The sequence below is a fragment of the Chelon labrosus genome (genome assembly GCF_963514085.1).
Source record: "Chelon labrosus genome assembly, chromosome: 3".
In the NCBI taxonomy this organism is placed as follows: Eukaryota; Metazoa; Chordata; class Actinopteri; order Mugiliformes; family Mugilidae; genus Chelon; species Chelon labrosus.
The window spans coordinates 27,409,750-27,425,884 of record NC_140339.1 but is presented as its reverse complement, the minus strand read 5'-3'; the positions used below and the strand labels follow the sequence as shown (position 1 = coordinate 27,425,884).

General features: G+C 39.4%; 2 protein-coding genes across 2 annotated transcripts; one reads left to right on the top strand and one right to left on the bottom strand.

Annotated features, from left to right (window-relative positions):
• Positions 1–1,508: 1,508 nt before the first annotated feature.
• Positions 1,509–7,105, bottom strand: LOC311485734 (hatching enzyme 1.2-like). Its single transcript, XM_084541327.1, has 11 exons — positions 6,982–7,105; positions 6,722–6,752; positions 6,311–6,376; positions 5,874–5,939; positions 5,597–5,746; positions 5,048–5,165; positions 4,690–4,868; positions 4,396–4,477; positions 3,594–3,718; positions 2,576–2,630; positions 1,509–2,098 (listed from the first exon to the last, which is right to left on the bottom strand). Exons 1-10 carry the CDS (start codon positions 7,042–7,044, stop codon positions 2,578–2,580), a joined length of 933 nt encoding a protein of 310 aa, XP_084397453.1. The 5' UTR covers positions 7,045–7,105; the 3' UTR covers positions 1,509–2,098; positions 2,576–2,577.
• A 6,058-nt stretch (positions 7,106–13,163) lies between these two features.
• LOC311486051 (hatching enzyme 1.2-like) lies at positions 13,164–15,985 on the top strand. Its single transcript, XM_084541807.1, has 5 exons — positions 13,164–14,939; positions 15,122–15,242; positions 15,322–15,500; positions 15,618–15,699; positions 15,801–15,985. Exons 1-5 carry the CDS (start codon positions 14,717–14,719, stop codon positions 15,937–15,939), a joined length of 744 nt encoding a protein of 247 aa, XP_084397933.1. The 5' UTR covers positions 13,164–14,716; the 3' UTR covers positions 15,940–15,985.
• The last annotated feature ends 150 nt before the right edge of the window (positions 15,986–16,135 follow it).

Below are 16,135 nucleotides of genomic sequence, written 5' to 3'. Positions count from 1 at the left end.
ATGGATAATGTAACAGATAATTGTTTTAACTCAAGTTATTAATCTGAATAAAAGTAATAATAATCATTAGTTAAACTAATCGTAGAAATTAACTTTGATTCATTAATTTGATTAACGTACTGTAAACTGCTCTTCAGTTATCATGGTTGTGTGAATTATTAGATTAATTAATTCAATCAGTCTCATATCAGAAGCAGTGAATCCTCAGTACGTTGACCTCAATCTTTTGCCTTGAATGAATGAAAAAGACCACTATTTAGTAATATATTTCATTTCTACAGACATTTCTAAGAAGAACTACTGGATAACCAAAGCTATTTACAAGCAAATAAATGTGACATTAAACTTATATGACCAGGTCATTTTGATATCCATTAAAGCCGTTCATGATTTAATGTTCATAATTAAGATTAGCCTATATGATTTTAATGTTGAAGAAGAAAATGCTATATATAGCTCTTTCTTGAATAGCCCCTTCTAATATAACTGCCCCTGTAATATGAAACAGAGTTACAGTTTAGCCTACTCATGCAATGGTGTAATTAAGCTGGTTCTGTTCCTGTTGGATTCCCTGTGGTTTGGTTCTGGTTCTCCTGATGCTACTCTCCAGCGAGGCGACACTCCCTGAAACACTAGGTACCAGAAGTGGATCCAGCAGCGGGCCGGATCAGCTGATCGACACTTCCAAACAGTGTGATGCATGAACTGCATGTTTTTTGGAAACAGACACATGCTCTCTGCAGAGAAGAGTTTCCTTAAAATAATTTCAAAAAAATGTTTACCCTCTTTATGGAATTAATCAAAGGTTTGCATCTTATTGTACATTTCAGTCAGATGCTACATATTCATTGCCCCCTTGTCTGAATAACTTACTGTTACATAGTCCTGCTTCTGTGCTCTGCTTTGCTGCATTCTCTGTCTTGCCTATGCTGCATTGTCTGTGTCCTCTTTCTATGCTATGACCTTATCGATTCATCCCAACTTGTTTTTCACTGTGTGAGAAAATGCCCGTGTGGCGGGAGAGGTTGTAAAAAGTGTCGACTGTGTGACAATGGAAAAGCCTTGAATTATAAGTTAATTAAGTAATGCAAAAAAAACTTTATTATTATCATATTGTTTATCACTTTATCACTTGAAATGTTTGAAGGTGCAACACAGTGTGAATTTAATTTGGCCATTAATGAGCATAGTTATCACAAAATCCCATCTCTAACCTAAACCCAGTTAAGATTATTTGGGATGAGTTGGAACACAGAGTAATGGAAAACAACCAGCATGTGCTCTGCATATGTGACAAGTTTTCTGACAGAAAAGATGCAGAATGAAAAGTAACAGATAGCTATTTTAACTAATCTAACTTTTAAAACATTTTCTTTGTTCTCCAGGGTGTTATTTAGTAAATTTGATGTCTTCAGTTGTTGTTGTTTTTTTCTGTAGAAAACAAAAAATGATAAAGCCCCTATATAATGGGTTTCTCCAAGCTTTTGACTGGTACTTTAAAATGTGAGTCAGTTCAACAGATGTCTGTGTGGGTGGGTTTTATACCATGTCAGCATGTGCTGACTCAGTCATTAGGGGTAAGTACATGAAAATGGATTATCAGCAACAAACTTTGACACCCTTATGTGTTTATCAAGCAGCTGCTCTGGGTCCCGTTCATGAAGGCCAACGCCATGAGAATGACAGGAAATGTGACTGTTGAAATCCAGCTGTGTACTTTTACACTGAGTTCTGTTCTTCTTGAATATTTATCTTGTTTGTTTGCGTGTGTGTGTTTTAAAACCCTGAATTCATATCCTTGTGTTACTCGTGTAAATGCCGGAACAAAACATATAGTCACAAATCTTTTCTAGATAATAACTGTTTGGATGGATGCAAATGGAAGCAGGTTGATATATTTTTATTAATTTTAGCAGTTCATTAAGCCAGCGAGCAGCTATACATGTGATTTTGCAATGAATTCAATGTTGAGCACTTTTAATTTCTCATTAGGTTGACACAAAAGCTATTTTACTCCACAATTTGATTAAAGCACATTCAGAAAGCACGGCAAGAATTTGTAGTTTTGCATGAAGATAGACCAGTCACCCCCATTTTCCTGTTGGAAACAAATGGAAGACGTTAAAAAAATAATACATGAATATGCTTATACAGTATGAACGCACAACACACACACACTCCTGTTTATATCTTTGTGAGGGCCTTCCAAGCTTCCGAAGCATCCCACCCTATCCCTTAAAGGTTTTAAGACTCAAAAAGTTGTGGGCTCGGCAAAAAGGGCCCCACAATAACAGAATGTCCATACAACGTATTCCATGAAGTCTGCCCCCTGATTATTTAGCTATTTTGCTATATCATTAATCTGCAAATGGATGTGAACCTCGCCAACCACCTCTGGCTGACTTTCATGCAAGTCATGTATGTGGCATGTCATTAAATCAGATAAAATGTTGCCACTGAATATAACCCAACCATCGATTACTTCACAACTGGGTAAGCAAAACATGTTTGTGAAGAAGAATAAACTGTCTTAAATTATAGTTATACCAAGTCAGGGGAAAAACTACCAACTTACTTTCAATTCCAGAAGAACTGGTTCCGGTTTTCATGTATGGGGTATGCAGTTGAATCTGAAAGGAACAGGAAAAATCTCTGTAATAAACTGCAAAACCTTTAGAGAGCAGCTACAATGTACATGAACATATAAAGTATTTGATCTTTCTACTGGGTCTGTGTTCAGTACTCTGTTGGAAGTCCGAAAGACTGTTGGTGGCTAGATAGGCAGCTGGGTTACCAGGTACTATTCAGGTGAAACTGTAGCGCTTTCAGAGCACAGTGTATATCCATGAACCAGAAAGTAGTCCGCAGGCAATACTGCTAAACCTTGTATAAATATTGCTTTACATGAGTAAGCCACCCAATTGGATCAGGATATACAGTAGGCCTGGTATGTCAACATGCCATTAACACCAACCTCATTTGTGTGTATTTCTACAAGCCTCATTGTGACTTAATTCTCAAATTATGATAATTTTGCACAAACGTGCACAATCACATATGAACGAGTCACTTCTTTAGATGTTAATGAGTCACTGACGTCTAATAGTATCAAGATTAATTCCTCAAAGCGGTGTGAGAACCCATTCTGTCTGGATGGGATTGTAAGGAAGAGATTGGGTGTATCATGAACAGAAACTTCCATTTTGTTCACATGCCATACTATTACCATTATTTCCACAATGAATGCATGAGCATTTTTAACATTTTTGGCCATGCATGGATGTAACTGTCTCACATCTAATTTGGAAGGTTTCCACTCAACATCTGAAGTGTAACTGATCTCCTCTGCCTATTATGACAAGCTTTCTCAATGTGCAGTGGCAATGGCATATAATACAGATGCAGGTATAGACTTGGTGCAAGCTTGTAGTCAAAACATCCACATACTGCTCCAATGCCTTCCCCACAGTTCATGTGCGTATTGCATCTCATGTACGTGCACAAAGTGTTTTTTGTTAGCTTCAAACAACTGATCTAAAGAAATTGGTGTCCAAATATTGGTCCAGACACGAGGAAAGAAACAAGGTACTTACTACAGCGATAAAGGCGATTCACTCGAAGGATGTCATTAGCACTCATCTCAGTGGCTCTGCCAATGGGTACATTCTCATTGGGGATGGGAATAATGGTTGGCTGTCTGTTGCTTGAGAAGGCAAACCTATGATGAAAACAAATAACAGTGATAAGAAGTATGCAACCTTTTCTGCCTTCACCAGCTGCAGAAAAATATACAAGCTTCTTTAGAAGCTGGATGCCCAACTTCTTCATGAACTAGTTGCTAACTGTGCTGCAAACACAAGGCAGACACAGTTAGAGACAGTGTGACTATCGAACAATTGAAACAATTGAAGCAATTTTGTCATGGGCAAGCCACAGCTTGAGACTGAGCCAGAAACCCACACAGCAAGCACTAAGGCAATGGTGGCATGGAAAAATGCTGAAAGTGCAGTGTATAATCCAACATTTCTTCTTAACTGGTCGAGGTAGAACAATGCAAGCGTGAGTGAATTTAGCAGAAGTGTTGGTAAGTCACTGATAACATTGCTCCACCCTCAGACAGTACTGTGCGCACTCTGACTCCAAACTCAGAAGATGGCAGCGCCCGTTTCCCTGGGATACACGCTACAGTGTGGTCAGTAGGAGGAAGTGGAGGCACATCGTCCATTTTTCTACAGTCTTTCTGCATTCTATGTGGGACTGCGCGTATGTTTAAAGACAGGCTTAAAAACAAATATGAAACCTGTCTTAAAACATTATTTGGTAATTTAATTATTAGGTGTTTTTATATGGCATATGTATACTGTGGGATGTTGAGTGGTTGAACTGACACGTTACCTTCCATAGTGCATGACAGAGTTGTAGTCGTAGGGAGTGCCAAGGTTTATTGTGTTGATTTTCCGGAAGTTAAACTCCATTCCTGGTGGGAAATCACACAACTCTCTGAAATTCTTATGGCTGCTCATCATATATGAATTGATAAGTACATTCAGTAATTCGCATACTCATACTGTGCCAGTTAAAATACTAAAATAAAGTCATATTATGTAATTATTTGGACCCTACATATTTCACCTGTGGACGTGATAATGGTTGAAACCTTTTTTGAAATTGCAACGCAATGCAACGTACCACGAATAACATTCTGCAGCTGAATGCGAACATGCTCGTCCCTGTCGGACCGGGTCTGTTCATGGTTGAAGCCCAGGGCATGAAGCAACTCATGTTGGATGGTTGAACGGAAAACACAGCCCTGCCGACTCAGTGACACAACTTGGCCCCCACCACGACGTCCGACAAAAGAAAAACACCTGAAAAAGAGCAGCTTATAAAACTACCTGACACTAAACCAGGCTCAGCAGACTTTTGTGAATGCACTGCATGGCTTGTCTTGGCCATAGATACACTATGTATGATGAGCCGTCTGAAAGCAGAGCAGCCAGTAAGTGGTAACTAATATGCATTTACGTTAGTTTTGCGTGGTCCTTACCCTGACTGAGACTGAATGTCCACAAAGTCCCTCTGTCTACTGCGTGGTGTGAAGCGAACGCAGGTAGATGCTGAAAATGACTGCAGACCACGCATGATAGTGTCTCTTTCTCTTTGGGCTTGACATGGAGAAAAAAAATCACTTTTTTAGTAATAATCTTTTTACTTACCATGCAAACTTTTTGCACTAAAATCCAATTGCTACAGATACTTATCCTTACTTTTAGGCTACTATTTACTGACAGTAACTACCAGTACTTTTACAACTAGAAAATATGTGTGTACAAAAGCTTGTCTGGAGCCATGCTGAGAAAACAGCTGGAAAATGACAGTGATCTGTTTTTTTTAACAGAGGTGACAATGTCTACAGACAGAGAAAAGTGTTCTGGCAAGTGAGCGTGACGTGCTATGTGTAATTTACGGGCTTTTTAAGGTTCTTATTCATTTTTTTCCTCTCAAAATGTCAGTAACTATGCTTCCATAGGATACTGCTGAGATAAACTATGCTTAATTCAAAAACAACAAAATAGACACTACGTGTAAAACTTACAGTACTGCCTGGAGATACGGAAGGGTACATAGACATTTCCATCTCGGGATTTAGGCCACAGGCAGCCACGAGCTGTGCAGGGATCAGCATTTTGTAGACCTGTTGGCACCGCTATGTCTCCTAGCACAAGTGGTTCACCGGGGTTCTTTCCTGCAAAATGCAATGAGGAGAGTCTTTTGTTCCTGCACGCTATTCTGTTTGTAAGGTTTGATTATGTTCTCAGTCACAATACGTTTATAGCTGGAATGATTATTTATTGCAGTGGAGACAAACATACCGACATTAACATTGGCCTTTTCTAACAGTGTTGAGATACTGAAGTCGTCATCATCTATGGTGTTACCTGTAGGACAGAATCAGTGTGGTCAGGTTCCAGGTACATGATGTAGGACCATATATTTACATAATCACTGTAGGATCTGAATAGATACAACTTCATATGTCAGAGCAGTAGACAGACAGGTCAGAAAAGAGTACAGGTAAAAAATAATAATATGGTGCAAACATCTATCTCTCATCTAGTGTAATACAAATGACTTTAGTTGAAAAATAGTTCTGAACTCTGTCAGCCACAAATAATAATTCCAATGCACAAATTAAAAAAAGACAAAAGTTGAACTGAATAATACTATATCATATAGTATAATGGTATAATAATATTAGTTATAAAAAAGTAGCTGGAACGATTATTTATTGCAGTGGAGACAAACATACCGACGTTAACATTGGCCTTTTCTAACAGTGTTGAGACACTGAAGTCGTCATCGTCTATGGTGTTACCTGTAGGACAGAATCAGTGTGGTAAGGTTCCAGGTACATGATGTAGGACCATATATTTACATAATCACTGTAGGATCTGAATAGATACAACTTCATATGTCAGAGCAGTAGACAGACAGGTCAGAAAAGAGTACAGGTAAATAATAATAATATGGTGGAAACATCTATCTCTCATCTAGTGTAATACAAATTACATTAGTTGAAAAAGAGTTCTGAACTCTGTCAGCCACAAATAGTAATTCCGATGCACAAATTAAAAAAAGACAAAAGTTGAACTGAATAATACTATATCATATAGTATAATGGTATAATAATATTAGTTATAAAAAAAAAGGCAAATCTTACCAGAGTTTTCCTTATGCTTTCCAAAGGAAGCCTGCATGATGGAATTCAAAACTTTATTCTATTTGCATAACTGCATGAAATTTAAGATTTAAGATCTAAAACTACAATTCTAAAATGGAAGACACAATTTCAGAATTTTCTCAAAACTAGCATTCATGTCTTATGTCCTACATCCGTTGATCGCTTTTTGTTTTGATGAATGAATGCGTCACATTTGAAATTGCTGTCTGTATTAATATGAAGTGTATACTGGTGCTTACCTGCAATGAAAAAGTGAAGATGGAGCAGAAGAGGACGCTAAGCAGAGCAGTCCGGAGAGCCATGGCCGCTTATTGGATGGCACCAACAGACCAAGAAACGCCAGGGAAACACAAGCGCCCAACTTATATAGATGGGAAAGCCAACTGACTTTCATCCTTATAAGGCATACTACTCAACAAGCAGCCACTGACACAACAGGAACAAGCGGTTATTTCTTAAAAGAGACTGTGGTTGTGGTGGGCTTGAACAAATTTCACTGTGGAATTGTACAAATCCTAGTAGCTGTGTTTTCCTACTCTATCCTGTTATTTCTACGGTAACTGCACTCTTAAAGATTTCCCTGTAAAAACAAAACAAAACAAAACAAAAAACAGTTTTAAGACAGATATTACAGCTTCAAAGTGACCATGTCTATCTTTATTAACAAAATACAAGCTTTTAAAATGAACTTTTCTCAGACTTTTCTCACTGACTTTGTCCAAAACTGAACTCAAACACAAGGGCTGACTGAGTGAATTACTGAGAAGGTGGCTACCAGAAAACATGTTGCTGGTAGCGTGTAAAATTTACAGCAATTTCAAACAGTGTGTGATTCACCTTAACAGTTTATCAAAAAATCGTTGTATTTTGCTGTAGAGTGTTGGGTTTATAGGTTAACATTGACGGAGATTATTCAACATAGAATGTACTGATTGCAGATAAATGCTGCAAATAAAGTATCTTCATCAAAAATAACTACATTTCGCTAACATACTGCATAGAGTCTGCATATTTACTCAACCTCTGAATGGTGAAAATCAGACTTGCAGAGTTGCAAAAGTCTATGTTGTGTTTTTGTTACTTAAATTGTGGACACTGTTGCAGTATGTGATGGTTTACACATGATTTTGCAAGAACCGTGTGAAACATGCACACACCATCCTATACACCATCTATAGTATAAGATGATGAGTTTAACATCATCTTTTTTACTTTTAGAGATGAAAACATAAATGGAATGGTATGGCCATCAAAAAAGTTAAGATCTTAATCTGGCTCATAGACTGAACCAGCTCATTCAATAGCTAGCATACAATGTTAACTGGAATAAGTCTGCTAAGATCCAACCATACACTGGTATGGAAAATAAGAATGAGTGAGACATTTAACCCCTTGCAAAAACCTTATCCCTATACAAATGATAGAGAAGAGAAAGATTGAAATATACAGAGAGAAAGAATCAAAGTAACTATTGTCAAATCTTGTCAAATCCCTTTCTCACCAGACAAGCACAGACCCTTTAAGCTCCAGAACTGGTAGCAGCTAAAGTTTGTTCCGCACATGCAGAGAGGGTAAGGAGATCAAACTTTGGGACTGAGGTCAGAGTAAAACTACTGCTTCTTAGCATTGAAAGGAGATAATAATACTTCTAATAATTCACTGGACCGCCTTTAGCTTTGATTACAGCACACATTTGCTCTGGTATTGTTTTGATAAACTTCTGCAATGTCACCAGATTTATTTCCATCCAGTGTTGCATTCATGTTTCACCAAGATCTTGTATTGATGATGGGAGAGTCTGACCACTGCACAAGGCCTTCTCCAGCACATCCCAAAGATTCTCAGTGGGGTTAAGGTCTGGACTCTGTGGTGGTCAATCCATGTGTGAAAATGATGTCTCATGCTCCCTGAACCATTCATTCATTCATTCATCTTCTGTAACCGCTTATTAAGGCTGTTAAGGGTTTCGGGGTCTGCTGGAGCCTATCCCAGCTGTCATCGGGCGAGAGGCTGGTAGACCCTGGACAGGTCACCAGTCTATCACAGGGCTAACACAGAGAGACTGGCAACCATTCACACTCACATGCACGCCTACGGCCAATTTAGAATCACCAATTAACCTAATGTTAACAGTTCTTACAATTTTAGTAGTTTCTTCAATCTCCTTCGATGTTTTCTCTGCTTGATGCATGCCAATGATTTGACCCTTCTCAAACAGACTAACATCTTTTCCACGACCACGGGATGTGTCTTTGGACATGGTTGTTTAAGAAACGAGAAGCTACTCATTGCATCAGTTGGGGTTAAATAACTTGTTGCCAGGTGACAGATAATCACCCATGCAGTTATTATCCAACAGGAGGCTCATAACTATTTGCTTAGTTAAATCCAGGTGGCGACTTTCTGTATGTCACTATAGCAGTGACTTGGGATCCCACAACATGTAATGAGAATCTGGTTGTATTATGGCTTCGTACAGCTAAGTAGCATTTAGTGTGTACCATCAATTACTTATCTCAACACATTTCTCTACATTGCTTCCAGTTTAAGAATAGCCTGTAAACCAGCCCAAACTTCCCCCCACCTATATGTTTCTCCAGTGAAATGGATAAACCAAATAAAGGTTCTAGCAAGGAAAGGGAAGTGTGAGGGATGTATATTGCAGCCTGCAACTTCACACTTAATACTTACTTACCAATAAATCCTACACACTGGTCCTTTAAGGACTAAGGACAGACATTTTGTCGAGCCATGCATCTTTGCATACCTTCCTTTAACACAACTGAATATAGTTAGAACAGCAGAAGGAACAATCCTAATAAAAAGATAATATTTACATTTTCATTCTGTTTGCATTGTCACATTATAAGTAGCACATTTACACAAGCTCTGCGTGGTTAAAGTCAGATGAGAGCAGTTGCAAAAGCATATATTATGTTTGTATGACTTCCCCAAATTGTGGACAGGGTTGCAGTATGTGTCTGATTTACACACAGTCTTGCAACAACAGGAGCAATGACTTGTTGGAAATTTTTGTGAAACAGATTGCATATATTGCTTTGAAGTAAGATTTTACGTTGGAACAGTTGGTTATTATTATACATTATCTCACAAAAGTGAGTACACCCGTCACCTTTCTGCAAATATTTTATTATATTGTTTCACGGGACAACACTGAAGATATGACACTTTGATACAATGTAAAGTAGTCAGTGTACAGCTCGTATAACAGTGTAAATTTGCTGTCCCCTCAAAATAACTCAACACCCAGCCATTTATGCCTAAACCGCTGGCAACAAAAGTGAGTACACCCCTAAGAGAAAATGTCCATATTGTGCCCAAAGTGTGAATATTTTGTGCGGCCGCCACTATTTTCCAGCACTGTCTTAACTCTCTTGGTCATGGAGTTCACTAGAGCTTCACAGGTTGCCACTGGCATCCTCTTCCACTCCTCCTCAATGAAGACATCATGGAGCTGGTGAACGTTAGAGACCTTGTGCTCCCCACCTTCTGTTTGAGGGTGCCCCACAGATGCTCAGTAGGGTTTAGGTCTGGAGACATGCTTGGCCAGTCCATCACCTTTACACTCAGTTTCTTTAGCAAGGCAGTGGTCGTCTTGGAGGTGTGTTTGGGGTCGTTATCATGTTGGAATACTGCCCTGCAGCCCAGTTTCCGAAGGGAGGGATCATGCTCTGCTTCAGTATGTCACAGTACATGTTGGCAGTCGTGGTTCCCTCATTGAACAGTAGCTCCCCAGTGCTGGCAGCACTCATGCAGCCCCAAACCATGACACTCCCATGCTTCTTTCTGGGATGACAGCCATGCAGACCAATTCAATGCAGTGTGCGACGTATGGTCTGAGCACTGACAGGCTGACCCCCCTCGCCCTTTCAATCTCTGCAGAAATGCTTGCAGCACTCATACGTGTATTTTCAAAAGACAACCTCTGGATGTGACGCTGAGCACGTGCACTCAACTTCTTTGTTCGACCATGGCGAGACCTGTTTTGAGTGGAACCTGTCCTGTCCTGTTAAACCCACTGTATCAATCTTCTTATAGCCTAGGCCATCCTTATGTAGAGCAACAAAAGGTGCCATGTTGAACTTCCAGTGACAAGTATTAGGAAGTGGTCCCTCTTCCTTTTTAATTAGAGTACAAAGAAATCTCAACCCCAAAAGTAACCCACCATGATCTTTAATACCAGAGGAAGCCCGTTCAAAAATCTTTTCAAACTGAAACTGGATGACATAATCACTACTAAGACAGTTTAACACGATGAAATCTATATTCTTGACTTGAATACATATGCTGAGAACAGACAGCTCATGCACTACATACTGCAAGCTGCAGATATGCATAGCCTGCATAAAACAGGCTGCAACTTTGGGCATAGTCATAACATTTATAGCATGGTAACTTGTATATACTTTGTATTATGTATCTTGTTCTGTTTCTGTTTTTTTGCACCTTAGAATGTCTGTACTTGCACGTTAAGCTGCTCACTTGTGCCTTAAATTGCCCCCCGGGGACAAATAAAGTTTTCTGAATCTGAATGGTAGAATGGGCTTCATCTTTTGTGAAATATTTCCACACACTTTCCACACCGACTAGACGTCTGTACAACTCCTTGTGGCTGTAAATACAACATAGAGACAACTGGATTAGTCTAAAAACTATGGTGTATATTGCACAAAACAATGTTGTTGAAGTATAGAAATAACACAGCTGTACTAAGGCAGCCAACTCTTTAGGAGTTGCTTAGACCACACATAAGCCAAGATGACAAATGCAGAAGAGTCTCCAGTATCTTCTCTTAAGTCAGGACTGACTCTGAGGTGATCTTACATGTATCGTTTTGATGTTTTCAGGTGTATCCTCTGGAGCCATATTCATCTGAAAAAGGTTTTTCGTTACCATTGTTCTGTACAGGTTAAAATTAGAATGCTAGGGAGACAGCACCCCCAACAGAGAAAGCTAGAAAGATGACTGCAATGTGCTCATATATGTTGGAGGTTTGTGCATGCTGTTACATGGGTTTATCGGAGTGTTTCCCCATGCTAACTGAGAAATGTCTGTTGCAGTCTGTCATCAAACTGGGCTAGAAGCATATGTTTCTTGAACGCCACATAAGTTGCCCTCAGTACACATGACAGAGACAGGATTACTTTAAGTACAGTTACTGAATTACTGTATCCGTTTGCTATTTTCTGCAGGTGCTTTGTAGCATCACTATTTTTGATGACAATACAGCTTCACCATAACTCTTCAGCATCAGTACTGTGTTTAGAGAGTGGAGTAGAAGCACTGTATTTGCTTTGGATGCAAATTTGTAGTACAGCAAATCTGTCAAAAGTCATCCATTGTTCCAAAGCATTTAATGCAGTCAAACATGGCAGCACCTATGGGTCAAACTGCATTCAAGGTACATGCATAAATTAAATCCTTAACACTGACCCTTTGCTTTACGTTGTTTGGACTCTTCTCTACAGACAACAGAGAACTAGTCTTCTATGCACACATTGATTATGACAAAGAAAAAAAAACATTTCGTGCTGTGCGTTTTTTTGTTGTGGTTTATCCTCTTTGACTAGTGAAGCTTTGTGCTTTCAAATGATGTGTACAAAACATTGTCTCACTGCTTTATTGTTGCTATGCTGAAGCTCTCTGATAGGAATGTGATGTAACAAGGTTTAGAGTGGTCATGTGATTTAAGTGAGGCAAGGCTTCCAAATGTTGCGACAAAAGGCCTGTTTGGAAAGGTCTGTTTTGTTTCATGTGCTTTGAGGGTGTAGCAGAACTACATAGAGATGTCTGCTAAGACATCTTTAATCTGACTAATAGATCACTACGCAAGACGAAATGTGAGGCATATTCACCATGTAATTAAAAAAGAAAAATAAGTATGGATAAGTATTAACTATTAAATATGATTAGATTTTTCTAAATGAAGGGTAAATCCATTAATAACCATTTAACAAATTCAAGTATAATAATTCATTTTTCAATTCAAGATACATAATATTCTAAATGACAGAATACTGGCGTAACCAGTTGTCTGCAACAACCAGTGTTGAAATAGAGTCGTTTTGTGTTGGGATGTGTCTTCTGGTTTGAAAATTGAGGAAACTGACAATTTTTTTCTGAAGCCTGTTGCATGTTGTCCATCTCCCCATGTATCCAACCACTGACTGATATGAATTGCTCTGCACCACAAGATCAATGAAGAGAAACAAAAATACTGAGAAAAGCATTTGAAAGAGCTTAGGTGCATAATATGTTTTTCTTTATTTTCCTGTAATGAAACAGAATTTATACATTTATTTTGTCCAATAATTGGGTTCTTGAAATACTACAAACTAATGACATTACCGTATAAGCCTTACTTTAATGCTACTCATTACGTGGACTAGATACAGTGATAAGGATGATGATTAACATGCTAAACATTATGCAACACCTGTATGTTAGCATTTTAACACTCCGACACTAGCATTCAGCTGTAGTCTCTTAAACTTATTAACTGTCACAACTAATGAAATGAGTCATTTCATCCTTCCTTCTTTGTCAAAAGGCCTCAAGGAAACATGTTTAATGAGAGACCAGTAAGAGAAGCTGTCACAGTCAGTAATATTACAGTGTCATCAGAACAATGATTTACTCTGACATTCACAGTGTTAGTGAAGTTGTGTTACATATACACAATGCTGCATGCAAAATAGGTGCTGGAAGATATTGGGACTATAGAAATATGAACTGGCCCACTGACCTGTGCTTTAAATACATTCTGAAAGTTTCTGTGGTTCATTATAAACATCCTCTCTTACAATGAATTTCAGTTATTTGCTACTGTTAAAAGTGGAAAACGTGTTAAGTATAATCCATCAAGGTAAAATGAGCTACACAAAAGTTCCCCAACAACCCTTGATTTAACTTTCATGTTTAATTTATTTTGATGGGTACCTTTCTATTCTCCAAGCATACTGTGCCACTATACAACACTATGGGAAACAGTGCACCTACAGTATTTCCAAGCTCCAAACACACAGCAAGTGTCATTTTCCCACCCATAAACTCAATATATGGTGATCTTTGAAGTGCATGTGCCTGCACCATATGTGACTGATAAGCCTGTAAGTTTCTGTTGGTTTTCACTGTACTGAGACAATCCATATTTGGGAAAACTTGCCATATATAAACCCTGGAGTTAGACCTCTACTTCACAAGTCCACAAGGTGAGTACTGTTGCAGAATGCAGGACAGTGTTAACTAACTATACCATGATAAACCTGTTTTTGGTCCAGACTTTGCATCGCTGATCCGAGTGAAGGCTGTGGCTGATTCCAGTCTGTGTCTTGCAGGTCTGCTGAGATGGCTTACATGTGCGTTTCCAGGTTATCTGCTCTGGCTCTGCTGCTGCTGTCTGCCTGCTGTTGGGCTCAGAGTGAGGTAGGGTCACAGTGAGATCAAAACTATTGTATGTTTGAAATTAACTGTCACGGATACAAACCTGAAAGGCCTCTTCTCTCACATTCTCACTGTTTCAGTGAGGGTTGACTTTTTAAGCTCTGCTTGAGAGATATATCTTGAGTCTCCATGATGAAAGTGGATTTTATAAAACATAACTTACTGTTTATTATTTAGTGTTTATGAATTATTTGGGCATGAATATGTGTTAACTCTCAGCTTTGTGATTTCATGTCATTTCATTGTTTCTAATATGTTTGTTTTTTCTTCCCTGATCAAACACTGAAGTTTCAGGCAGGTATGTAATCTGTTGAGCTGATCAGACCTACTAACAAGCTCATGTTCAGTACTGAGGATTGGGTAATGTTACATAGTGAAGTAAAATTGTGCTGTTGTCGATGTTACTGCAGAGGACGCTTCAGAGGAGCTTTCTGTTTCTGAGCTACTGGAGAGAGCCAACAGTAATCTGAGTAAGTGTGAGCTGCTACAGTCAGTGGTTTCCCTTCAACAATGTTGAAGCTATTTTTCATTGGTAGCAGTTCCAAGGGTGTTGAAGTTGCTGCACAATCTTTTTCAGTCCGTTCTGACGATGATCCCATCCTGACTGGAGGTGACATCGCTGTCGACAGCGAGGCAGAGAAAAATGCCGACCCCTGCACCAGCAGAGGGTGCATGTGGGGCAAGTACACCGATGGGAAGGTCTACATTCCTTATTACATCACCAATCACTTCTGTGAGTATGACATTGATATTCTGAGGCTCAGACATTCAACACCTTGATTTTTGCTAAAGAACTGGTCTTGCTGGACAACTTTTAGGCTTGGCTGACCTAAAAATTACAATTTAAATGGGTTATAAGAAACACCTAGAGTCTGGTGCAATAACATGGTAAAAATCTAAATGTCGTCTTGCCAGCCTCCCGCGAGAAGGCCATCATCACTCGTGGACTGGAGTCATTCTCTTCCTTCTCCTGCATCCGTTTCAGGCCCTCCAGAAGCAGTGACCGTGACTGGCTGAGCATTGAGTCACAGAATGGGTAAAAACCGGAGATTAATGTACAACTTGAGCTAAAAGTTGTCTTCAGAGCTCTTCAACTTATTTCTCATTCTCTCCAGCTGCTACTCCTATGTTGGACGTCGTGGTGGTAAGCAGGTGGTGTCTCTGGCCCGTCGCGGATGCCTTTACCATGGTACAGTCCAGCATGAGCTGCTCCACGCTCTGGGATTCAACCATGAGCAGACACGCTCTGACAGGGACAACCACATCAAAGTCCTGCTGCAGAACGTCCAGTCTGGTAATGTAGTTGTTTGTTTCTGGGGCATCATAGATGGAATCGTATAAACTGTGAACAATCTGAATTCAAGAAATATGATCTTTGTCCTATATTATATTATTTTATTTTATTTTTTAGGAATGGAGCATAACTTCAGGAAGATTGCCACCCTCAACCAGGGCACTCCCTACGATTATAACTCCGTCATGCAGTACCACAAGTGAGATCAGCTGGCATCACTTCAGTCCTTCTTTGTGTGTATGTTGTGTGTGCTGCATGTGGTTCAGTCTAACTGTTCTGTGTCCTGTTGTACTATTGTAGGTATGCCTTCTCCAAGAACAATCAGCCCACCATGCTCCCCATCCCTAACGCCAATGTTTCCTTTGGCGACGCTAAGGAGATGAGCCGCAACGACATTGCCAGGCTCAACACACTCTACAAGTGCTGTGAGTTCACATGAGACCATTATGGACATACAGTACACACACACACACACACACACACACACACACACACACACACACACGGCTTCACCCCCTGCTTGTACAGCTTGTGTTCAGCTTTGACCGATACTGTCCTCTTCACTGTTACAGAAGAAGCCTGTCCAGATGTGCTAAGAGACAGATCAGAGGGGAGACTGATCAACCTGCAGACCT

What these genes read in the sequence shown, in the direction of transcription:
- LOC311485734 (XM_084541327.1), bottom strand. Translation starts at nt 7,044, where the DNA reads ATGGCTCTCCGGACTGCTCTGCTTAGCGTCCTCTTCTGCTCCATCTTC. An exon ending in TCTTCACTTTTTCATTGCAG is followed by an intron (nt 6,753 to 6,981) that starts GTAAGCACCAGT and finishes TCCATCATGCAG; the next exon opens with GCTTCCTTTGGAAAGCATAA. An exon ending in CCGTATCTCCAGGCAGTACT is followed by an intron (nt 5,166 to 5,596) that starts GTAAGTTTTACA and finishes CTCCATGTCAAG; the next exon opens with CCCAAAGAGAAAGAGACACT.
- LOC311486051 (XM_084541807.1), top strand. Translation starts at nt 14,717, where the DNA reads ATGTTGAAGCTATTTTTCATTGGTAGCAGTTCCAAGGGTGTTGAAGTT. An exon ending in TTACATCACCAATCACTTCT is followed by an intron (nt 14,940 to 15,121) that starts GTGAGTATGACA and finishes TCGTCTTGCCAG; the next exon opens with CCTCCCGCGAGAAGGCCATC. An exon ending in AGCATTGAGTCACAGAATGG is followed by an intron (nt 15,243 to 15,321) that starts GTAAAAACCGGA and finishes CATTCTCTCCAG; the next exon opens with CTGCTACTCCTATGTTGGAC.